The sequence below is a fragment of the Euleptes europaea genome, chromosome 12 (assembly GCF_029931775.1).
Source record: "Euleptes europaea isolate rEulEur1 chromosome 12, rEulEur1.hap1, whole genome shotgun sequence".
NCBI classification, from domain to species: domain Eukaryota; kingdom Metazoa; phylum Chordata; class Lepidosauria; order Squamata; family Sphaerodactylidae; genus Euleptes; species Euleptes europaea.
Window position 1 is genome coordinate 18462123 of NC_079323.1, and position 26040 is coordinate 18488162.

General features: G+C 42.1%; 1 protein-coding gene across 1 annotated transcript in view; it reads right to left on the reverse strand.

Annotated features, from left to right (window-relative positions):
- Nucleotides 1–26040, reverse strand: part of CWF19L2 (CWF19 like cell cycle control factor 2) — a 104805-nt gene that overhangs the window by 51883 nt on the left and 26882 nt on the right. The window contains exons 6-11 of the mRNA XM_056858128.1: nt 25223–25342; nt 20333–20417; nt 18712–18827; nt 15602–16344; nt 5932–6028; nt 5417–5509 (exon numbers count right to left, since the gene is read on the reverse strand). Coding sequence (XP_056714106.1) covers nt 5417–5509; nt 5932–6028; nt 15602–16344; nt 18712–18827; nt 20333–20417; nt 25223–25342 — 1254 coding nt within the window. The remainder of the gene's footprint in view (nt 1–5416; nt 5510–5931; nt 6029–15601; nt 16345–18711; nt 18828–20332; nt 20418–25222; nt 25343–26040) is intronic.

A 26040-nucleotide genomic window follows, 5' to 3' on the forward strand; every position in this document is an offset into this window, starting at 1 on the left:
GAAACTCAGACAGAAATGACAAATGTCCTACTGCAACAAACCCTGCCCCCCAAATACAAGCACTACAAAAAATGTAAGACCGTCTAAAGAAACTGTTTTCCAGAACAGAAATAAACAGAAAGAGGATTACAACACAACCAGCTCTTCCCACAGAATCATAGAATCACAGAGTTGGAAGGGACCACCAGGGTCATCTAGTCAAACCCCCTGCACAATGCAGGAATTTCACAGCTACCTCCCCCCCACACCCCCAGTGACCCCTACTCCATGCCCAGAGGATGGCCAAGATGCCCTCCCTTCTCATGATCTGCCTAAGGTCATAGAATCAGCATTGCTGACAGATGGCCATCTAGCCTCTTCTTAAAAACCTCCAGGGAAGAAGAGCTTACCACCTCCCGAGGAAGCCTGTTCCACTGAGGAACCGGTCAAACTGTTAGAAAATTCTTCCTAATGTCTAGACGGTAACTCTTTTCCTTTAATTTCAACCCACTGTTCTGGTCCCACCTTCTGGAGCAACAGAAAACAACTCAGCACCATCCTCTACATCACTGGTTCCCAACCAGGGGTCCATGGACCCCCAGGGGTCCGCGAGAACTAAATTAAGGTCCGCAAAACAAAGTTCTAAACCCATAATAAATTAATATTTTCACTTAAAAGTTCTCTATTATAAAAATATATATATTCAAATATTATTCTAAGTTTAATGATTAAAGTTTATTTTCAAATTCTCTGAATTTTTATTTTGAACCTTGGGGTCCCTGCACCGAACAAAAAAGTCCTAGTGGTCCCTGGTCAAAAAAAGGTTGGGAACCACTGCTCTACATGACAGCCCTTCAAGTACCTGAAGATGGTTATTTCAAATTTCAATACCTTTATTGGCATACCATCAAGCAGTGGTTATCCTATCACCTCTCAGTCTTCTCTTAAGGCTAAACATACCCAGCTCCTTCAACCTTTCCTCATAGGACTTGGCTCTGCCCACGGTAGCACAAGCAGGGTTTAACACCAGCCTAGCACTATCTAACTTCAGATTCTCAAAACTCTTAATTCATGGATCAACTCTGCATATTTTGTAGTCCAGGTGCCCTGATTCACACACAGAGATGTGAAGATGTCTTCGCAGACCTATCAAGGTCAGTACTGTCTACTCTGATGGTCAGCAAGCCTCCAGGGTCTCAGGTAGGGGTCTTTCACATAACCCACTGCTTGGTCTTCTTAACTGGAGATGCCAGGGATTGAACAACAGACTTTCTGTATGCCAAGCAGATGCTCCTTCACTGAACCACGGTCCCTCACCAAATTCATATTGTAGGCCTTAGTGTAGACAGTCTTACTTAAGAAATGTATATTTCACCTTTTCCTTGCACCCACAGTGGTTCACCACAGAATACAATAACACAGGCAAGTAAAAATCTATACTTAAAGCCAACCAGCAAATAAAACATAAATAAAACATCAGCACAACTTTAACAGAAAAGAGAGTTTAAGAATGAATAAGGCTTGGCTTCCTGTCCTGAAAACCTCCAGACTAACAAAGACTACAGTCCACAATAGCCATGCGAATTAACTTTGGATTCCACATGTTAACAGATCACTTCAGGATACAATGGTTCCATATTAACATACCACACCCTCATTAGCACATTATCTTAATACTTACAGGACAATGATTAGCACATTACCTTTGATACTTTTTGCAGGACAATGACTCAGCTCAAACCCAACCCCTTTCTGACTATATATTACTCTTCCTACACACCTGACACAGAGAGACACTGTCCTTCAGTGTTACTCCTCTGAAGATGCCTGCCACAGCTGCTGGCGAAACGTCAGGAAAGAAAATACCAAGACCATGGTCACACAGCCTGGATAACCTACAAGAACCAATGAACTCTGACCGTGAAAGCCTTCAACAATATTTTAAAACATAAATACTTCTTTACTAAATTGATTAAACTTTGGACATAACTGCCACAGAATATAGTGGTGCCTGTGAACATAGATGGCTTTAAAAGAGGGTTAGACAGAATCATGGAGGCTGGGTCCATCATTGGCCACTGGCCATAGGGATCAAACAGAACCTCCCTATTTAGAAGCAGCAAACATCTGAATACCAGTGCTAGAGGGCAACATCAGGGGAAGACCTCAGCCTCTGCGTTCTGTTGGTGGCCCTCCAGGGTAATTGACTGGCCACTGTGTGAAACAGGATGCTGGACTAGATGGACCACTGGACTAATCCAACAAACAACACTGGAATAACAAAAGACTCTCGGAAACACCTATCACTCCATTCACAGCCTGAAAGGCATGCCTTACAACCTTTACAGAAGCTGGATAACAAAGTTGTCTCTTCTACCTCTATGGGAGGAATTACTTCAATTGGCGTAATATATGGCAGTACTCACACAGTCATTAATGGATGGATACACACTGATGTTCTATGAACCCCAAGTGTTTTCCCCTCCTACAAAGCAAAATAAACATGCGGGTGGGTGGAAGTAGGAGCCAAAATGGATTGAGACAATTTGGTACACTTAAGACAAATTACTGTAAAGCCATCTCTATACAGAGCCCTTCACTGGCATAAACTTGGGCAGGATTCTGCTCTGTTTTACTGTCAGCCGCACTGAATTGAGGCACAAACAGTCCAGCACCGTCCCTGAAAGCAAAAATGGATTTTTGTCCCCTAATTTGATGCCTCAGAGCTAACACCATTCAATTAAGATGATGATTTATAGATACTATTCTCCATAAAGTTAAGGTGTGATGCAGAAACACCAGATATTGACATAATTAGAAAAGTGAATGCAGGGAAGCTAATAAAAGTGTCCTGGGTTGCCAATTATTTTTCCTCTAGTTGGGTACTATTTTTTTCAGAGCATCTTGTTATTGACTCCTTGATTACCTTTGGCCACATCCTCAGATGAGTTGGTTCAGTCTTGATGCTTATTAGAAGATTTAAGAGTTTAGAACACAGCAGAGCGCTGAAGAATTCTTATGTGCTTCATCAACAAAGTGAGCTATTTAAGCTACAATCTATTCTGAAACTATCAGAAATCTTGCGGGGAAATGTAAAGTAAAAGTTATTACGCGATGTTTGAAACAACCCAAAAGTGTGTGTTCCTAAACATACCGAAGGAATAGATTAAAAATACTGCAACAGAATAGATCCAAATCCCCAAAAGGCCTATTTTACAATAACAAAGGAACAGATACAAATTACTAAATATAATTGACCAAAATCCCAAAAAGACATACTTTATCAGCCACTATTACTGGGGGGGGGGGGTTTAAATCTATATTTGGAATTACTTATGAGTCTATCATCAGCTGCTAAAAAAAAAAAAGAGTACACTGCTACAGCTTTCTCCAGTGTGGTATAGTGGTTAAGAACGGTAGACTCTAATCTGGAGGAACTGGGTTGGTTTCCCCACTCCTCCACATGAAGCCTGCGGGATAACCTTGGGCCAGTCACAGCTCTCTCAGAACTCTCTCAGCCCCACCTGCCTCACAAGGTGCCTGTTATGGGGGATGGGGAGGGAAGGTGATTGTAAGCTGCTTTGAGGCTCCTTTTGGTAGAGAAAGTGGGTATAAAAAACAACTCCTCTTCTTCTTCCACCACTACATCAGCAGACTCTTCCCTGGTGGTGCACTTCCAAGTACTTTGAGAAGTTGTAAACCCCAGACACGACTCTCAGGAAAACAAGGGATCTGTAGTATGCTGTGACACTTTGTTTATTGCACAGAAGAACTGAGCATGTCTGGAATGACACACGCCCACACACGTTACCTTTGTTTGTTGCCCAGTGTTGGCACTGATCACTACAACATCTTGGATCATTCTGGTTTGGTCACAGATTATTGTGCAACTGATGGCCTGATGGAGAAAATGCCTGCCACCTGCAGTTTTAGACGACCAACCAAACAGCGGTGCTTCCATCAGTAGAGGAAGACGTGGGGCTGGACACAAAGAACTGGGAAACTAGTTCTGGAAGCCTGGATGGTACCTTCAGGCTTTTTGACCTCGAACATGGCAAATGGTTTTTTGAAAGGGGGGGGGCAAGGAGGAGGTTCAAGCATGATGGTCAGCACAACAAAGAATATCACTGGCTTAGCCCAACTGTTTGTGGGTCCCCTTGAGCTATGCTGGTGGTGCTGTAGGAAGCTTTCAGTGGCCCAAAAGCCATTAAAAAAAAAAAAAGTAAAATAAAAATCAGGACGTGCAATTCCTTAGGAGGAGGAGCCAGTATCCATGCCTACCACCAATGAGCGATAAGCTTGAAGTTTAGAACAGGGTTTGGATGCAGAGCATGGAAACTAGCATAGAGACAGAAACAATGGAGTAACACACCCTTGCTAAATTCCTGTTTGATTTGGCAAATTCATCAACTTCTGTCTGATCTTCACACGTGTAGTTAAATTGTGGAACTCCCTGCCCAAGGATGTGGTGACGGCTGCCAACTTGGAAGGCTTTAAGAGGGGAGTGGACATGTTCATGGAGGAGAGGGCTATCCATGGCTACTAGTCAAAATGGATACTAATCATGATGCATCCCTATTCTCTCCAGGATCAGAGCAGCATGCCTAATATGTTGGGTGCTTTGGAACAGGCAGGATAATGCTGCTGCAGTTGTCTTGTTTGTGGGCTTCCTAGAGGCACCTGATTGGCCACTGTGTGAACAGACTGCTGGACTTGATGGGCCTTGGTCTGATCCAAAATGGCTTTTCTTATGTTATGACCTGCTCCCAGCATCAAAAAAGCGGCAGGGTATGATGGGTAGGTCTGGCTGTGATTAGTGGTGGTACATGCTGTAAACTTGGTAGGACAAGGCTACTGCTGTCTAATATTGACACTATGCCTATTAAGGAGCCAGAATGGCTCTGTCCATCTAGGCTGGAAGCCACACGGTCTTCTGACCTTCAAAAAAGATTCCACCCATTCTCTGTGCTGCACTTTAAGCTCCTATAACGTCTTTGGGGGTGCAACCTCCTTTCCTCGGCCTTCAATCTTCAACACAGATGCCACAAGGAACTGCACTCATCTCTTCCAGTCCTTGCCTTCCTCCCCGTCTTCCATCTACATTTCACAAGCTACTCTGGGCAGAGACCTGTCTTATGGGTTAAGATACTCCACAAAGGTTCTTTTACCCTGGACACATAACAGCGATAATACACGTACTCCCAAACACAAGCAGTAGGAACTCAGAAAAACATGCTATAATACTGAACTGTACTAAACTGGGTCTTTAAGAAATTCCATTCACACAGCCATATTGTTTACATAGCACAAGTCCTGTGTGGGAAGTACTCTCTGATGATGTTTAACAAGCATATTAGAACGTGTCACTGTTTTCGGTACCGTGTATTGCTCACTGTTGCTTTTGTTTTAATATTCAAAGAAATTATTGTTTCCTTACCGCCTCCTCAGACTTTCTAGCCGGAATCTGTGCTCTGCTTTCTTTTAGCTTACGTGCATTGTCAAGCTGGGTCTGAAGCTTTGCGGCTAAATCCTTTGGACAGAAGAAAAACACTAAAGTTAGCTGTACCGCCTTTTTCTAACAAGCACAACAAATGTGTCTTATGTTGAAATACATTCTTCTCAATGGTCCACATTTTTAAAAATCACCTTACAAACATATGATGTCAATACCCTGTAAACAAACCATTATTGCAAGCACCTGAAGTTCCTATTTACAGCTGCAGCGTGCACCAAAGACAAATCAGTTTAAAATAATGGAACCAATCCCGAAGTGGCTTCTAAAGAGATTAGCGGTACGTTTTGGCAAACGGGTTTAATCAGCAAATGGTCACGGGGCTCCCAAATACTCTTGAACAACAATGCCTCTTGGGACTAAAGCAACATGAGCAAAAGAAGAGGGGGGGGGAGAAATAGAAATTATTTAAAGATATTCAATCCTCTTGCTTCACATACCGTGTTTCCCATCAATTCTGCTTTCACAATCTTGGCTCCCAGTCTGTTCATTTCCTCTTCACTTAGAATACGGGGACTTTCATCCTTTGCAGCAGAGCTGGTGGAACACACACACACACAAAGTATTCAACATCCACACCATGAGAGAGGAGAAATATTTCATTAACGTTAAGTGCCCCAATGTACTAGACTGGAGCATACAAAGTCATTTTCTCTCTCCCTCCCCCAGTTTATGTTCTTATGCAGTTCTCAAAACAATTTGTAAAGAAATGTAATGGTTTTATATGGCTTACAAATGTTATATAGTTTGGCAAAAACCACAGAGTCTTATTTGTTCATGCCCCCACTGAATCTGCAACCATGTCCAAGCACCAGTCCCCAGAAGGTAGACAGGAAATGAGTCATAAGCAGAAAACACAGCTTCCTCTTAACCAGAGTCCTCTTTTCAAACACATCAATGTGCATATATAAAATAAGCCCAGCAAACGCAAAGAACTACATATGGTTTATTTATTTTCCAATTTGTATCCTGCCCTTCCCAGCAAGCTGGCTCAGGGTGGGTAACATCATTAAAACATAACATATTTGGAGGCCCATTACAATGAAGGAAAATGTGTTCTACTTGATTGCCGTACGAGTAATGCAGAATAAAATGAGCAGTCTTCTCACAAAACCGTTACTTAAATTTGCAGCAAGGCTAGAAAGAACTATTTCTCAGGATGTTTTCAGAGTTGTCATATGCTTTTTAATATTAGCAGCAATACTTATACCTTCCATCTTTATTTTCTAATGCCTAGAGAGCCAGTGTGGTATAGTGTTTAAGATAGGTGGACTCTAATCTGCTGAACTGGGTTGGTCTCCCCACTCCTACACATGAAGGCAGCTGGGTGACCTTGGGCTAGTCACAGCTCTCTTAGAGCTCTCTCAGCCTCACCTACCTCACAGGGTGTCTGTTGTGGGGAGGGGAAGGGAAAGCAATTGGAAGCCAGTTTGATTCTCCTTAAAAGGTTGAGAAAATTGGCATATAAAAACCAACTCTTCTTCTTTTTCTTCAATTCCCCCAAGGAGTTCAAAACCACCTCCATACAAAAGAAATATCAACAGGCAACCAGTTAGTGGGCCACATCCCTTCCTCTCTTAATTATTTTCATGTTTTATTTATGTCCCACTTTTCTCCCCGTTGGTGACCCAAAGTGGCTTATCACATCATTCTGTCCTCCTCCACCCTACCCTCACAGCGACCAACCTGTGAGGGACATTAGATTGAGAGTGACAGGTCCAAGGACACCTGGTGAGCTTCCATATTAGAGTAGGGAGAGCCAGAATGGTATAGTGGTTAAGAGCAGTGGACTCTAATTTGGAGAACCAGGTTTGAATCCCCGCTCCTCCACATGAGCGACAGATGCTGATCTGGGTTGGTCTCCCCACTCCTACACATGAAGCCAGCTGGGTGACCTTGGGCTAGTCACAGTTCTCTTCGAGCTCTCTCAGCCTCACCTACCTCACAGGGGGTCTGTTGTGGGGAGGGGAAGGGAAGGTGATTGTAAGCCGGTTTGATTCTCCCTTAAGAGGTAGAGAAAGTTGGCCTATAAAAACCAACTCCTCCTTCAAACCTGGTTTTCCAAGGTCCGAATTCAACACTGTAACCACAACACCAGCTCTCACTTTATGGCCAGCTCCAAATACCCATCTCTTCCTTGTGGCTTGACCCATAAGGACTCATCCACAACTAGGATAAAGTCCAAGTTTGTGTAATGGAAACAGTCTAGCTAGACTGAGCTACATTTCAGCATATCTGTCCCCATCCCTCTTGCCTCTCTTTTTCATCCCTACGATGTTCCATTCAGTCAAAATTCAGACTGCAAGCTCCTCAAGGCAAGACCTCCTTCTGCTTATATTCCTCTCTATAAAGCCCTATGCATATTAATGGAATAAGAACCTTTTTAGTTATTCTCCTTTTCCTTCTCTCTTTCTTTTCATCATGTCTTTCATATTGGGAGCTATTATTTTAAATTGTGTTTTTTTTAAAAAAAATAGCATAGAGCTGGAAAAGGTAACAAAAGGGCAATCCAAGACCTCAAGGGGTTGATGCACCTTCCTTACAAGCAAAAACTAAAGAAGCTGAGACTTTTCAGCTTCGGGAAAAGGATTATTAAGGGGATGGAGGATTATAAGAAGTGTGTGGAGAAAGTGAGTAAAGAGAACTCTCTCCTTGCTCCTCTTATAATACCAAACCTTTAATTCCACCAATTCAACTGATTGGCAGAACGGAGAAAAGGAAGTACTTCTTTATACCATGCAAATTTATCTTATGGAATTCACTGTCTCAAGATGCAGTAATAGACTCTAGCTTTGAAGGGCCTAAAAGAGATTTAGACAAATTAATGGAGTATAGTGCTTGAACAAGGCTGTTAATGACAGGACATTTTGGAGGACAGTCCCCATGAGTTGGAAGCAACTTGACAGCACTTAACACACACAGGTCCACCAATGGCTACAAAAAAACCTCCATGTTCATATGCAGTTTACCACTGAAAACCAGCTCCTGATGGGAAATAGCAAGGGGGCATTCAAGTACTGTTTGTAGGCTTCACAGGGGCCGCTTGTTAGTCTTTGTGAGAGACGGGATGCTGGTCTGATCACGCCAGGGCTCCTCTTACATTCTTTGTCCCAACTGCTTTAGCGGAAAAGTAGCATTATAAAGAAAACTAGCAAATAAAGCAGTGTGTAGAGAAGAGAAATGGCTTGCCCAAAGCACCTCGTATAGTTCAGAAGCAGTTATAAACTTTGGGGATAGAAATACATTCTGGTTTTTAGACAACTGTGAGAAAGCTCCACTCTTTGGGCTACAATGGTTATCACATCACCCGTGATGCCTGCCACCTGCTGAACCAACAACTTTATGTGCCAATTTACACCCACAATTTGATCTCTAACCGTATAACCTCTCAACCTGTCTGTCACTAACAGCCAGTTATCTGACACTACAACTGCCATGATCCAGAGAAAGTGCTCACAACCACCAAGCCTGATCAATTTATCAAGCTCTAACTGCATTTCTTAACACTCCTTTATACTGAACCTCAAAGATAGAAAATGGAAAAAAAACAACCCAGGGTGTGATCAACTTGTTTCAAATGCTGAGCTGGTGATCAAAAGTGAAATACTAAGAGAAAAGGAAGTTTCCAATGACCGATATAGATGTAATGCTGCCCTCCCTTTAACCATTGCTCATAGCTTTGGAGCAGGCTGTAGGACCACACTTTGTATGGGTGCGAAAGCTGGACAAAGCTGATAGGAAGAAAGTAGATTCCTTTGAAATATGGTGTTGGAAGAGAGGGATACAGATACCGTGGACTGGCAAAAAAAAAAAAAATCAGTGGGTTATAGATCAAATCAAGCCTGAACTGACCCTAGAAGCTAAAATGACTAAACTGAGGATATTGTATTTTGGTCACATTATGAGAAGACAAGAGTCACTGGAAAAGACAATCATGCTAGAGGTTGAGGGCAGAAGGAAAAGAGGAAGAACCAACAAGAGATGGATTTACTCTATAAATGAAGCCACATCCCTCAATTTGCAAGACCTGAGCAAGGCTTTTAGATGGGACGTTTTGGAGGACATTGATTCATAGGGTCGCCACGAGTTGGAAGCGACTTGATGGCACTTAATACACACACACAGCCTCTCCTCCTTCACGGCTCAACTCTCCCCCTACCCCAAATAGATCTGAGTTACATTAGAATAATCTAACTATGGGTCCAGAACTGTTAATCCCAGCCCTGCACTCACAAGCTCCACTGAGACCCTGGCAGCCAGCAGAGGGTGACCCAGTAGCCTGTGAAGAAGGAGAAGATTTTATAGAAGATTTATAGTGCCCAAGTAGGCACTAAAGCAATAAAACAATAAAATAATAGTCTAAGCAAAGGCTTAGGGCTAAAAAGAAAGTAAAAATACGCTCCACGGAGCGGAGCTCAGTCACAATGCTGCTCTCAGTTTCAACCGGAACCGGAACCTTTTCGTGAAGAAGGAGAATCCTCCACGAAGCCCCAGAAGGAAGTAGATACCCAAGCAACAGCTACACCCAAGGGAGGCATGGCAGGAAAGGGGAGTGGGAGGGGCAAGAGCCCACGTGGGCCAAGCATGCAGCCCTTTGAGGAAAACAGGAGGGAGCAGCCATTGGCACTGGGCCCAGCCCCAGAACTGTTGTGATTGTCAGAGCCCAGGGCTGGCCCGCCTCCAGGCAGCCTTTTGAAAAGCTGTCTAAGGGTTGGCCAGGGAGGAAGAGCCAGTCCTCTCCTGCAGCTAGCAGGGAGAACAGTAGGACAGCTAGAGAGAGAGGGCCGAGATGAAGCTGAACTTTCCTCCTTTTGTGCTTCTGAGGCTCATCCTAGGCCAACATCAGGAAGGAGGTTGGACAGCGAGCCAGTCCCAGGCTCTGACACCCTGGCAGGGGAGCCTGATACTAGGGCTCACATCTAAGCAGGATTTGTAGTCACATTTAACAGTGGTGCTAACAAAACTTTCTTATCATTAAGAAGAAGAAGAGTTGGTTTTTATATGCCAACTTTCTCTACTACTTAAGGAAGAATCAAACCAACTTACAATCACCTTCCCCTCCCCACAACAGACACCCTGTGAAGTAGGTGGAGCTGAGAGAGCTCTAACAGAGCTGTGACTAGCCCAAGGTTATCCAGCTGGCTTCACGTGAAGTAGGGAAACAAATCCAGTTCATCAGATTAGCCTCCGCCGCTCACGTGGAGGTGTAGGGAATCAAACCCGGTTCTCCAGATCAGAGTCCACTGCTCCAAACCACCGCTCTTAACCACTGCACCCTGCTGGCTTAAAAAGAAAAGTTTAATGTTTTTAGTCTGGAAACTTATTGTAGGCTGCTCAGTGGTTCATCTTTTTAGGACTGTGTTTTTATGCTGTGGCCGGGTTTTTAATGCTGGATTTTAATCAATAAACGTTAATTTTTTTTCTTATTGTGTTTAGTTTTTACGCTGTCTTGGGCAGGTTCCCTGGAGGGACAGCATAAAATTTTCTAAATAAACCAAACCTTCATTAAACCTTAAAAGAGAACTGCCACACAGCTAGCCCTATGAAATTTGTATCAATATCTGTCCCTCCTCTTATTGCCCTCATAAACAAATGGGACTCTGTTCAACGTGATTAATCCAATGACCAAGATTAAGTAGGGCTGATTCTGTGAAACATAGTTTTAGCAAGCACAAGATATTGCAGCAATGTTTAGGGGTTTTCTTCTAAACTTCACCCCCTTCAACTTCAACTCAACAGCTATTAGAACCCAGGATGAAGTGGGAACAGTGGAACTTACCAACAGCACGAAACAAATTAGAGCTCATCTCTTAGTGACCGGCATTTTTAATCAGAGGTTTTATTTCTTTCTGAACAATCTGGTTCTTCTCTCAAGTTCTAGTTGGATGATTCTTTTGCTAATACTGAGCGCCGCACTGATGGCACAGGCATGCACAATAGGAGTTCAACTGCACAATAGGAAACCATCCTCCCTGATAATTTCACCCTCTCCTTCCAACAGTGACAAAGAGTCTGGCCTGGTCACTTTGCTGCTGCTTTATTTCTGGGCAAAATCAAGTCCTGCAACATGCCCTCATAGAACTATCACGTTTCTATGATATGTCCATGGCATCATAAGAACATAAGAAAGGCCATGCTGGATCAGACCAAGGTCCGTCAAGTCCAGCAGTCTGTTCACACAGTGGCCAACCAGGTGCCTTTAGGAAGCTCACAAACAAGACAACTGCAGCAGCATTGTCCTGCCTGTGTTTCACAGCACCTATAGTAGGCATGCTCCTCTGATCCTTTTTGGCTGTTGAAATAATCTAATCATTTTGGCTGCTGAAATAATCTAAACAATCTTAAACCATCTAAATCAGGGGCATCAAACTCATTTGTTATGAGGGCCGGATATGACAGAAATGTCACTTGGTTGGGCCGGGCCATCAGGACAGGGGTGGGGGGATTGACTTGGATGGCTCATGGGCCTGATAAGAGGGCCGTATGTTTGACACCCCTGATCTAAATAACCTCAAATAAAACCGGCCTTCAATGAACAATGGCTGAGGGGTGTGGATGGGCATGTTAGATCCAGCCAGGGACATAATTTTAAACACAGTTCCTTATTCTGTAGACACAGAATAACCTTGCACTGTGATCCTGGTTAGTGTTCGTTTTTGCCCGCCTGTCACCTGGAGAAGACAGACAGAACAGAGTCCTAATTTCAATTTCTCTACACACACAGTCCAGTAACCTGTTGGCAAATCCTGTTTCCACCATTGTAACTTTCCTTACAGCTCTCGGTCATCTCTGGCTTTAACAATCTGGGAAGACAGGAGGGTCAACCTCTCAAGCCAGCATGGTGTAGTGGTTAAGAGCAGTGGTTAGGAGCGGTGGACTCTGACCTGGAGAACCGGGTTTGAGTCCCCATTCCTCCACATGAGCAGCAGACTCTAACCTGGTGAACCGGGTTAGTTTCCCCACTCCTACACATGAAGCCAGCTGGGTGACCTTAGGCTAGTCACAGTTCTCTTTGAGCTCTCTCAGCCCCACCTACCCCCCAGGGTATCTGTTGTGAGGAGGGGAAGGGCAGGTGATTGTAAGCCAGTTTGATTCTTCCTTAAGTGGTAGAGAAAGTCAGTATAAACCAACTTCTTCTTCAAGATCTGGGCTTGGCTCAGGGGGCACTAACTGCTTACCCCTACACATTATTAGTGCCCTCTGTGACACAGCCTTGGTCCTGAGCAGAAGCACCTCAGACTCCAGGGAAATAGCATCAAGAATCATGCCCATTCTCAGAGACAGAGTAACTCAGACTGTAGACAGCAGGTCATGAACTCCAGGTGAGAGACAATCCATTACCCAAGCCAGATCCTGAACTGAGGAACACAGAAAACAGAGAAAGCTGCTCAGGTCCTCCTAGAAATACAAGCAACAACGGCTGAAACTCTTCATTTCCCTGTAGCTCCTTGCCTGAAGCACCAATAGACCTACACTTAGGAATTTCATAGCTCCAGGCCAGTCACTCTATTGCTCAGTCCTTTCTTCCACTCATTGGGCACAAACAGAGCTATCACCCTCAAGGACTGATCAAGGTGCAACCAAATTCTTTCCACGGCCCCACCTATTGCAAAGCACATGCTTGGGTGGGGGGGTGGGTAAGCAAACCAAAAATCAAAGAAAGATATCACAATTAAACCATCCAAACTATATCTGCTAGAAATTCAGGTAACGATAACATTGTTCATCTACCCACACAACCATAATACCATAATTCTGACCAGAAATCTTCCAACAGTGAACCTAGAGAATACAACTGGAAAGCCCTATGAAGCTTCAAAATGGGATCTCTGCAGACCAAGAATCCTGCTGAACACTAATTCCAAATAAAATCTGTGAACCAAAAATGGCTTTCAAAGTCAATGCTTTGAAATCACTCCAAAGATAAATCCAAGCTTCTAAAGCATATGCTCATGGGGATACCTAGAGAGCCAGCATGGTGTAGTGGTTAAGAGCGGTGGACTCTAATCTGGACAACCAGGTTTGATTCCCTACTCCTCCACATGAGCGCCAGACTCTAACCTGGTGAACTGGGTTGGTTTCCCCACTCCTAAACATGAAGCCAGCTGGGTGACCTTGGGCTAGTCACAGCTCTCTTCGAGCTCTCTCAGCCCCACTTTCCTCACAAGGCGTCTGTTGTGGGGAGAGGAAGGGAAGGAGATTGTAAGCCAGTTTGAGTCTCCTTAAAAGGTAGAGAAAATCGGCATATAAAAACCAACTCTTCTTCTTCTAATGAACATCCTGTTCTCAAGACTTAGATTTCTGATCTACAAGCACTCCAAGGAGATTACAAATGCTGCTTTGTGGTGGGTTTGGAAGTGGTTGGGTTAAACCACCACTCAATTCCACTTTTTGTAAATGTGCATCATAAATGCAGCACAGAAGAGTTTCCAGCCTTCTAAGTGTTTCAAGTAAGTGTAATCAACTCTACACAGACAAAATGTCATTCACCCTGAAGAATCAGAAACACTTTACTTCCACAATAAAGTATAGGCCTTTCATAGGCACAAAGAAGAGGGAGGCGGGGAGAAAATGTCTTCAGCAGTATACAGCAATACTCTATTGTGATTCACGTTGAAAACTACAGCACGTTGTCCGCATTGAAATTAAACCAGCATGGAAAATGAAAGAGTGTGACTAAGCTACAAAATGGTACGCAAGTGAATAACTTTCGAATCTACAACTCAGGTTTTATGACTTTTTCAAGTAAAAAGAAAAAGATCAGAGCTGGAGGCGATCCACTGACATTACATTGTACGTAACCATTTTGGAAGTAATTATTAAGCTTACTAAAACTCTGCTACCAATTACTATTTGTGTCCTATCTCTGAAGGAGAAATAAAAAGGCCGCACCAGTCACAGGAAATAAAAAATAAGGCCAATGGAGCAAAATAGGTAAAAATATATTTTATTACTCAGAGTAATAAAGAAGAGTATAAGTTCAGTAGCAAGTTGCTAATGGAAGGGAAGCAACTTGCTACTGAACTTATACTCTTCTTTGGAAAACCACTGCAAGACTAACAGATTTCCCTGAAGAAGCCTCTTGGGCGAAACGCGTCGTAGGGAATTTTTATCTGAGTAATAAAATATATTTTCACCCATTTCACACCATCAGCCTTGGCCTTATTTTTTATCTCCTATCCAAGAAGTAACCAAGAAACTGGAGTTGAATCCTATGCACTGCCAAGTCCTGGCAGAAGCAGATTTTTGCTGCTTTGACACACCAGCCCAGAAAGGAAATGCCAGGGACCTGTGTGAACAAGAAGTCATGGGATGTGGGCAGCTGCAATGAGGAAGGAGGAAAGGTAAGGGCAACGTCATCCATATGCTGGCACAAGAAGAAGAGATGGGCAATTTCCCTTCACTCCCAAACAGCAGTTGCCTGGGTTGCATGGCTTCTGCCCATGCAGGTCCCTCAACCCCCAGCAGTAAATAACCCCCAGTCCTCAATTACTCTTCACTTTGAGTTTGGATGCACTGAATTTTATTATCTGTAGACATGAGGCAAGTATTAAGTCCTAAGTGTTGACATTAGGTGGGCTAGGAAGCAAGACAGACGAGCATGACTGCACAGCTTCACCAAGCACAGCTTCACCAAGCCCAAATCATGCATCTGAAGGGCCCCTATATTTAGCTCCAAGTCTTAATTTGTGCTAAGATTTGCCAGGACTCAGTCCTGGGATTTGTTTTCGATGTAACTTGCAATGGAGTAAAGACAAACAAAAATACCCCTGAGCAAGCGCAAAGTATATTTCTGTTCCCACCAATTAAGTACAGAAAATCCCCAGCATTTGAGAATTAGGGGGCAAGTCTTTCAGATCAGCAGGTGTTATTTTCAGGCCGGCTGGAACCCTCAGAATCTCTTTTCCCCCTAGAAATTAGATATTGTTTACTTTTCCCACCAGTTATACAAGTTATGTGATTTATCCAGTCTCTTGGGTGACTTTCAGGAAGAAAAGCAATTATAAATTAAGTACAAAGAAATTAAAGGTCATAACCCTAAAAACATATTTCAGCTTTATCCCTCCTGCAACGCTGTAAGACCTTTCTGCAAAATAAATTCTTAGATACCCTAAATATGATGATTTACTATGGGATGGCTCCTTGTTTTCCAATGCATCTTCTGTGATCTCTTCCTTTTTTTCTCTCGGATCATTCTCCCTGCTGGTAATAGCCATTTCAGTTTTGGATGGCTTTTCATCAAGGGTGGCCCTTTCAGTTGTGAGTGGTTTTTCATCAAGGGTGGCTTTCCCATCTCCTTCCTTTGGTTGTGCTCGGCGCCATCTTGGAACATCCTCGGTACTGTAATCAGGCTTTCTGAAGACACGTCTCACTGGAATGTCCTCAGTATCATAGCTGGGCTTTCTGAAGCCAGAAGTTGCAGAGCCATGAGTATGTAATTTTGATGATGAAAAACTCTGCACTTCTTTCTCTCCATCTTCACCAGGTTTCCAAAATGCAGGTTTCATGGGGCTTGGTAATGATTTCTCACAACTTCTTTGATGGGAATATTGTGCAGTTCTACAAGAAAAATCTTTGACTGCAGATCCTTTACTACTATGACTTGGCTCTTTCTCTTCTCTTAGTCTATCTCTCACATAATATCTCGGCTCTTGAAAATAATCTTTGTTATCTCTGTCCTTAGGTTTTCCTTTGTATCCATCCCTCTCCTCTTGCTTGTCTTTGTCCTTCCTTTGTCTCACATGGATCTCCTTCTTTGAATAGTCACTTTTTTGCCATTTTCGACGTTCATTTCCTTTTTGGATTGCAGCCCTCTCAGCTTCTTTTAATCTTGACTCAAACAGTTCTGTTGACTACAAGAAAGAAGGGAAAAACACATGGCATTTTTGTATTAAGGAGGTATGAGAATACAACCCAAAGGGAGGGAATACTCTATGTCAGATTTTAAAAGAATGGCATTTGAAACTGTAACGTGAGTTTGATAAGTCTGGTAATACCTCATGGAAATCCACTATTAATTATTTTTATCTCACCTTTTCATCAAGAAGTACCTGACCTTTCAACAAAAAGGAAGAGACAGATCATTCACAAGACAGTTTCTCAGCTTTTGTTATATAAGTCCAAGAGTTGGTAACATCTCACCCCACCCTCAAAGAGGTACTAAATTTTGTGCAATACTTTCTTCACAGTGGTCATTGACAAAATTTTGTTCTTTAGTAAAAGAATACATGTGGTGAACTGTGTCATCACCTCTGTATGCTGCAATAGCTGAAAAAATCACAGAAGATCCACACTTTCTTAACATCGTGCATCTACAGAGAATACACTGCGGCCTTCTGAATACTTCTGTTTAAAAAATGTCACATTTAGTCCGTGGACCAGAACAGATGTCAATATCAGGTAAAGTAGAAAACTTTTTTATGTGATAACCTGTTCTGATTGGTAGCATACCATTTTTTATGATGTAATCAAGCCAATTTTTTCTACCTTTTCTAATCTGAGCAATAACTTGCAAGCCAAGTGACCAATTTCAAATTTTAAAGCACAGTTGAAAAGCTAATAAATTCCCCTGCAAATAACTAATACCAATAATGCCTCTATCAATTGCCATTTTTGTTATGTAAGGCATAAATCTAAGGAAAAAGTCCATTTTTTCCACCTTTCATAAGGTTTACGGCATATAGCGCTTTATCTGCTCCAGACAGTTACCTGAAGTATATTAGACAATTGCTGCTTATTCTTTTGCCTTTACAATGAGCCACAGCATGAAGAAATTCATTATATGCCACAATCAGGAACATGAGAATGGGTCCACGTTTTATTTCATTTTTATCAAATCTAACTTTATAATAGGTAACTTTGTGTTACGGCAAAGAAACATCTTTTAATTTTGTGAGTACAGCAACTATTCAATATGCATACGTTTTTATTTACAAATCTTAAATTATCGTGATTTGATGAATCTTATTCTCTAAGGAAACATATATAATAGTAATACTGTGTTATGGCCTCAGTAGTGGCTTCTTCTGTGTTTGATTTTATAAATTTGTCCCTTTAGAACTATCATAGTCTGATAGCTATTTATATTTACACTGGAAGCCCTACCATCTAGGCCTGGGACAATATAGACTAACTAGAGGACAACTCAGCAGCAAGGAGACATCCCAGAGTCAATGGAATTGCCGTCTAGACGAAATCACTGGGCCTCACTTCCCAAATCAATGCTTCATTTGATGAAAACCAAGAACAGAAGCCTTTCTAGCCAGTCATTTATATTACCTGTGTACAACATCAGCAAAGGGGAGGGTCCACCAATAATTTACAGTATCGAGGTAGACACCAAGACATTATTCTGCTACGCTTTGCAGAAGAATCTCATATGGCTTCTGGCATGCATGTCAAACCATGAAGACCAATCAACATGCAGTTGGGTGGGCTTTAACATACTTATCCATGATGATGTCACATTTGTACAATACAATATTGGCCACTTGCCCACAATAAATGCTCCTGCAACTGAAATGTCAACTGTTGATGAGGTCCTTGTTGCCCAAAGAAGACAGTTGTACATGGGAAATCAATATCATACAGTCTATGCACTTGTCTAAGACTGGGTATGTGTTTGATGAGGCACTTTAGGCAAAAGCTGTAGAAACCCTATGGAAACATTACCTGATATTAATATGTCAATTTTTGGCTCTTGGCCCACAGACTAATTTGGAGAAAATGGGTAGGACGAGAATTTGTATCATAAAGTTCAATTTTAAAGCAAAACAAAATCAATAAAAAGCTTGATGTTGATTCTCACCAAAGTGGACTGATTTGGCACAAGGGAAGCACTTGATAGAGAATCTAAAGACCTGGACTAATTATATATGCTCTGATAAAGGTGGAGTTCCCCCAGCCAAGCTGCCAGATACGAAAAATTGGCAAATGTGCCAATCAGTTGCCCAAGATGAGAAAAGGGAAGATGGATTTGGTTCTCCTGCACCACATTCCTGCCAAATGACCAATTAGTGAAAATGCCAGTTTTCTGACAGGGCTATGCACTGCAGCCACGACTGTTTCACACATATATACTAAAAGCATTATGCAAGTGAAGACTGGATCCCATCAGCCATGTCTACTAATCGACCCTTTTACTGGGGAGCTCCATTTTCCCCCTCTTTGAACAAAAAAAATTTTATAGTAGGGGGAAATGTTCCTCTTTCAATGCTTACCCCGTATCTTTCAGCTATGATTTCTTCTAAATCCCTGTTCTCTCTCTCAGACTGCTCCTTCATTCTTTGGTATGATTTCTTCAGCCAGCCTAACCCACCATCTTCTACAACTGCCGCTAAAGAAACAAAAGTAATTTAAAAAGTGATATTTGCATACTACACATTCATATCATAACCCCATTACTAACTGCATATGGCGCGCATCACGCACATTATGTTAGCACAGACAGAAATACACTTAATGCTGGCACAGTTCTCCAGTTGGCGCTCATGTTCTTATACTTACTTAGAAATACAGCTCACCTTCAACATGGGGGGGAAAACAGTCCTATCCTGGATTGTGTGAACAAAGCAGAATTGACAGACTCTCCATTTTTATGCATATCATTCTTCTGGCACATTCAGCAAATAGCCAAACTCGTGCTGAAGCATAACATCTTCTGCTATTAAATGCTTTCAAGGTCTGTATTCTACTGTTGTTCACATCACAGCAAAGAGCTGCGATGCACAGAATTGAAGACTTACAACATCCCCGACTATGAAGAGATGGATACACTGGAGTTTGCTCTTCCTAGTGTTGCAGCAATCTCTACCATTCCTTGCACAACAGACTTGGTACTATATTCTAAATGAATTCACAATCCACTGAAAATGAATTCACAATCCACTGAAAAGAATTTTTTTTTAATCTGCACTTCCCGCAGAACACTAGGAGAAGAAGTGAAGTGGAAAAGGCTACGGTACATAAATAATATCCTTCACAAACCGCATCCATAATGCGCTCCATTTAAAATGGGATTCAGAGAGTTCAGCAGCTGAATATGTTAAAGCTGCAATTTGTGTAATGGAACGAAAGAGACCAAATGAGATGACAACAATTTATCATGTCCCGCTACAATCAGGTTCTTTTTTTTAATTAGTTGAACAATGGAAATCTCCACTGTGAAACTGAAGGTCAAGCCACTCAAGATTTTAGAAAAATAACGTTAAAAAATATTCTGCAAAGCTATGTGCAACGACTTTAATCCAGAGACAGCACCAGAACCTGCATGCAAATATTAATCTAGTTTTAATTTAGCATTAATGAGGGGTATGCGGAAGACAGATGGTTGAGCTATAACTTTTATAAAAAGACAACACTACCATCTTAGCTGTGGTACCAAAATGACAGAATATTCCTCCCCAGGGATATTACTCTGATCACCCTTCTATCACTGTTTTAAGAACATAAGAACATAAGAAAGGCCCTGCTGGATCAGACCAAGGCCCATCAAGTCCAGCAGTCTGTTCACACAGTGGCCAACCAGGTGCCTCTAGAAAGCCACTAACAAGACAAGTGCAGCTAACTCCGCTAACAGGTGATGACTTTTTGTTCCATCTGGCACTCCCTCAATGATCCCTTCTTGCTACTTCATGCTTTAATTGCTTTCTCCATTCCTTATATATGCTTTAATTGCTCCATCATAATTGCTTTAATTGCTTTCTCCATTCCTTATATATGTATTTTAGTTTAGGTTTTAATAGGTTTTATGACGTGTTTTAATTGGTTAGCCATCTTGGAGACCCAAGCCATAGAAAGGCAGGACATAAACTTTGTACAAAAATGAATAAAATAAAATACCTTTTATTGAATTATCCTCCTCTGATGGTAAACCTGTGCCACCATCCTTCCAGTAAGGGTTAAGTTCTCTTTCAGAAAGCAGGGACTGAAAGTAAGGGAAAGACGTCAACTACAGATCTGTCGAAGCCCCTTCACCCCTCACCAAATCCAGTTTGATGTTTGTTATGCCTTCGACCATTCTCTGTGGGTATCGAAGCTATCCCCTTTCATTTTGTTTTTTAACAATAAAAGACTGCAAACACATTTAAAAAAAATTAAAAATCTAATTCACTACCTGATTTGAAAAAGGAGAAGGTGCCCCCAAAAATCTGCCATAGATTAAAGAAATAACAATAACAATAATAATTTAATAATATATTGGATTTTTAGGCTGCTCTATGCCAACAAGCCGGGCTCAGAGTAGAATACAACATTATGATACAATTTAAAACCAGTACAGTATATAATTTAAGTTAAAGTTAATTAAAATAGACAGCGCCCTGCATTTATGACATCCTAACAGAGGAAGAAGGGGAAGGAAGAGAAGGGAGGCCAGCAGGACAGCAATCATTGCTGTCCTCAACCAAACGCTCAGTGGAAGAACTCCATTTTACATCATTTCTTGGTACAAAAGATTCTGACAAGTAAACAATCCCATGGCTTGCTTTATCACAAGCCACATAAAATTATAGAAAAAATGGCTACCTATACTTCTATCATTCCAAGACTTTCAAGAATGCTGTATTTTAGCCATTAACAATGGAATGTCAACATCCATGGAACAAGCAAACAGTGGTATATGTAACTCATTTGTTTGAGCAAACGGATATTGTTTTTTAAAATCTACAAATGGTCTGTCTGCACAAGCTGAAAGTCCACCAAAGCACCAAGCATTTAAGTTTGTAGGCAAATAAATAACTGTAGGTTCTATAATAAAGTCCCCAGAAGCTATTTATCCAGGGTTGACACCTCTGCCCCCACAATTACCTCAGGGGACCACAAGCCCCACTGAAAGTACGCTGCTGGGGAAGTCAACTGTCATAGAATCATAGAGTTGGAAGGGACCACCAGGGCCATCAAGTCCAACCCCCTGCATAATGCAGGAAATTCACAACTACCTCCCCCCTCCACACCCCTAGTGACCAGAAGATGGCCAAGATGCCCTCCCTCTCATCATCTGCCTAAGGTCTCAGAATCAGCATTGCTGACAGATGGCCATCTAACCTCTTCTTAAAAACCTCCAGGGGAGGAGAGCTTACCACCTCCCGAGGAAGCCTGTTCCACTGAGGAATTGCTCTAACTGTTGGAAACTCTTTTGATTTAATTTCAACCCGTTGGTTTTGGTCCAACCTTCTTGAGCAACAGAAAACAACTTGGCACCCTCCTCTATATGACAGCCCTTCAAGTACTTGAACATGGTTATCATATCCCCTCTAAGTCTTCTCCTCTTCAGGCTAAACATACCCAGCTCCTTCAACCTTTCCTCATAGGACTTGGTCTCCAGACCACTCACCATCTTTGTTGCCCTTCTCTGGACACGTTCCAGCTTGTCTACATCTTTCTTAAATTGTGGTGCCCAAAACTGAACACAATACTCTAGGTGAGGTCTAACCAGAGCAGAGTAAAGTGATACCATCACTTCGCTTGATCTGGACACTATACTTCTGTTGATGCAGCCCAAGACTGCATTTGCCTTTTTAGTTACCGCATCACACTGCTGACTCATGTTCAGTGTTTGGTCTACTAAGACCCCAAGATCCTTTTCACACACACTACTGCTCAAACAAGTCTCCCCCATCCTATAATTATGCATTTGATTTTTCTACCTAAATGCAGAACTTTACATTTGTCTTTGTTGAAGTGCATTTTATTAGTTCTAGCCCATTTCTCCAGCCTGTCAAGATCATTCTGCATCTTGGCTCTGTCTTCTACTGTATTTGCTACCCCTCCCAATTTAGTTATCATCTGCAAATTTAATAAGCATCCCCTCTATTCCTTCATCCAAATCATTTATAAAGATGTTGAACAACACAGGGCCCAGCACAGATCCCTGAGGAACTCCACTAGTCACTTCTCTCCAAGTGGACGAGGAACCATTAACTAGCACTCTTTGGGTACGATCTGTCAACCAGTTGCAGATCCATCTAACAATAATAGGATCTAACCCACATTTTCCCAATTTGTCAACTAGAATACTATGTGGAACCTTATCAAAAGCCTTACTGAAATCTAGATAAACTATGTCTACAGCATTCCCCTGATCCAGCAAGGTAGTAACTTTCTCAAAAAAGGAGATAAGCTTAGTCTGACATGACTTATTCTTGAGAAACCCATGCTGGCTCTTAGTGATCAGATCCATCCTTTCTAAATGCTCAAGGACGGACTGTTTGATGATTTGTTCGAACACTTTTCCTGGTATAGAAGTCAAGCTGATGGGTCGGTAGTTACACGGAACCTCCTTTTTCCCCTTCTTGAAGATGGGGACAACATTTGCCCGCCTCCAATCTTCTGGCACCTCACCTGTTTGCCAAGACTTTTCAAAAATAATGGACAGAGGTTCCAAAATTACATCTGCAAGTTCTTTGAGTATCCTTGGGTGCAATTCATCTGGCCCAGAGGATTTTATTTCATTTAAAGAAACCAGGTGTTTGTGCACTACCCCAATGCCAATTCTAGGCTGCAAATCACGTGTTCTGTTTATGCCATGTTGAGCACCACTTCCCTCACGAGAAAAAACTGAGGAAAAGTAGGAATTGAGGAGTTCTGCCCTCTCCATCTCCTGTTACAATTTCACTTTCAGGTCCACGCAATGGGCTTATCTTGTCCATGTTCTTACTCTTACTCTGTACATAGGAAAAGAACCCTTTTTTGTTGCATTTAGCATCTCTCGTTAGCCTAAGTTCATACTGAGCTTTAGCTTTCCTAATACTCTCCCTACAAGCACTAATTATTTGCTTATATTCCTCTTTGGTTATAAGGCCCTCCTTCCACTTCCTAAATGAGTCTATTTTATTTCTCAACTCTTTAAAAAGCTGTTTATGGAGCCACCCTGGCCTCTTTAGGCTCCTCCCATTTTTCCTTCTCATAGGAATGGTTTGGGATTGCGCCTTCAGTATTTTATTTTTAAGAAACGCCCACCCTTCTTGAACTCCCTTCTCCTTAAGTATTTCTGACCATGGGATTCTACCTAGCATAAGTTTAAGTTTGTTAAAATTTGCTCTTTTGAAGTCCAACCTATATGTCTGACTATGTACAGGTTTTCCTCTCCCCCAGATTGTAAATTCCAAGAGTACGTGGTCACTACTACCCAGGGTGCCTACTACTTTAACCTCATCGACCAGTTCCTCCCTGTTGGTGAGAATCAAGTCTAAGACAGCAGACCCCCTTGTTTCCCTGTCCACCTTCTGGAATAGGAAGTTGTCAGCAAGACAAGTCAGGAATTTATTGGATCTTGCATTTTTATCAGTGCTGGACTTCCAACAGATATCCGGGTAATTAAAATCTCCCATGACCACCATGTCCCGTCTCTTTGAGAACTTTGTGATCTGGTCTAGGAGCGCCCCATCCAAGTCCTCTGCCTGGTTTGGAGGTCGATACCGGCCCCCACGAGAATATCACGATTATTTCTTATTCCTTTTATGTTTACCCATAGAGTCTCGACTGCACTACCATGCTCAGATTCAGGTAGCAGCAGGTTATGCCTTAATGGAGTCAACTTGGGAGTCAGCCAGCTTGAAGGAGCTCAGCTGGCTCAGCAGCAGAAGCCAACCCACCCAAGTTTCTACCAGATGCGACCCTTATGCTGGGACCCAGGGGAGCTCCGATAAAGGGGCAGGGAGGGCAGGCAGCATTGACCTTCTCAGAGGAGATCAGGCTGGGCAGCTAGCCTTTTAAAGAACACCAGAGGGAAGGGCCAGAGAGCTCACCATCCCAAGACAAGGATCCATTGGCCCAGGGCCTGTCACTCTCCAAGACTGGGTTGAGGAGGAAGGATTGACTGAGCCTGGGGTTGGCCCTCCCCGGAGGAGAACCCAAGGAGGAAGAGCCAGATGTATTCCCCGGCAAGTGGGAATTGGTAATCAGCAGAGCAGAGTGTGGGAATGGGTGAAGAGAACCCGCTCCCTGCTCGATTCAGAGGTTACTCTGGGACACTTGCCCAACAAAAGCAACCCTGGAAGATAAGACAGCCCTGGACTCGGACCCAACCCCAGCGGAACCTAACACTATTTTAATGGCAACTGATGGAAATGTTGACTTTCTCCAATTGAACAACTGACCTCATAAATTAAATTCTAAGTCCAGTCTGGAGATTAGCAGTCAACAGCTTCCAGCTCATAAGAAGCTCTCAGAGAACTGGTAGTCTAGATCTAGATAATCAAAAAGCTCTGAAGTGCCACCTCACCATGTGTTCTTCCTTAACTGAGACTACAGAATGACAAGACTCCAGACAACAGAATGGCACCTTGAAGAAATCCAATTTTCACCGAAGGGAGGGAAGAAAGCAGAGACATATCAGTTCTGTTCTTGAACTGATTTGGAACAATTTATTTGCTGCCTGGAGTTATCCCACTACCCTGCAGATAACTCATGCTGCCAAATCCTTCTTTTTTCCTGTGATCACTCTACAGCCAAATACCTCCAGCTGTAAAACAAATCTCTGGCTACAGATCCACATCACCTACCCACACATGTCTACCTTCAATCAGTACCCAAAACATTGATCCTACTACCCAACAGGAAATCTAATGGCCAAATCAAGGCACCAGCCAACAATGGCTCTAAGGGTTGATCTGGCCATACGTGTGGCTAGTTGAAGAATCCCAGGTTTTAGCTTAGGGAGCTTAGAAGCAGAGTAAGTTTCCACAGTGATTAGTTTCTTACAGTGCCATGTGCATTAACAACTTAACCTACCTGCTCACTTGCTTGGGCTTTCTGTTGCTCCCATAATTTGTCTTTCTGTTTTTCAGCCTTCAGTGATGCTGAAGATAGCGTTTTCATAGTCATAAAATTTAAGGACATCCACTCATCCCTCTGTAAACAAAACAAACTTTAAAATGTACTGTAACTTAAATTTAAATTTATAAAACACAATTCAGAAAAATGCTGATTTTGTAGTACAAATTCAGGAACACAGGTCAGGCTTACAATGATGTTGAGAAAAGATCGTATGTGATGGATATTTCAAGCCTGCCTCCTTTTAATACAAAAAAAATTAGGAGTTCTATTAAAAGTTTTTATGATGAATACGAATACAAATGGGTTTCTACTACATGGAAACACATAGGAATGAATGTATCTATAAACTATGATAACCTAGGGAAAAATAATTTCGATAATCTAAAATAATTCATCAAAAAAGGTCTGGCAGAAAGGGTAAGATGAAGATTTTCTGGCTCAACAGCATTTATATAATTAAAATGATGATTTTACCAAAGATATATCTTTTTTCAAAAATTACCAGTAAATTTTACCTACACAAATAATCAAAGAATGGCAAAAGATCACATACAGTTTTATCTGGGATTTTTTAAAAACAGGTTTTTTAAACATATCCTTAGGCATCCTCACAATAAAGGTGGAATGTTACCTTCACATTTAGTATGTAGCATCTCAGAACATTAATATTTTTCTGTACACAGAACAAAATTCCAATAAGCAGTGGGCAGACACCGAGAGATCCTGTACTGGCCAATATACTTTAGAGGAAATTGTCTAGATACAAGATTAAC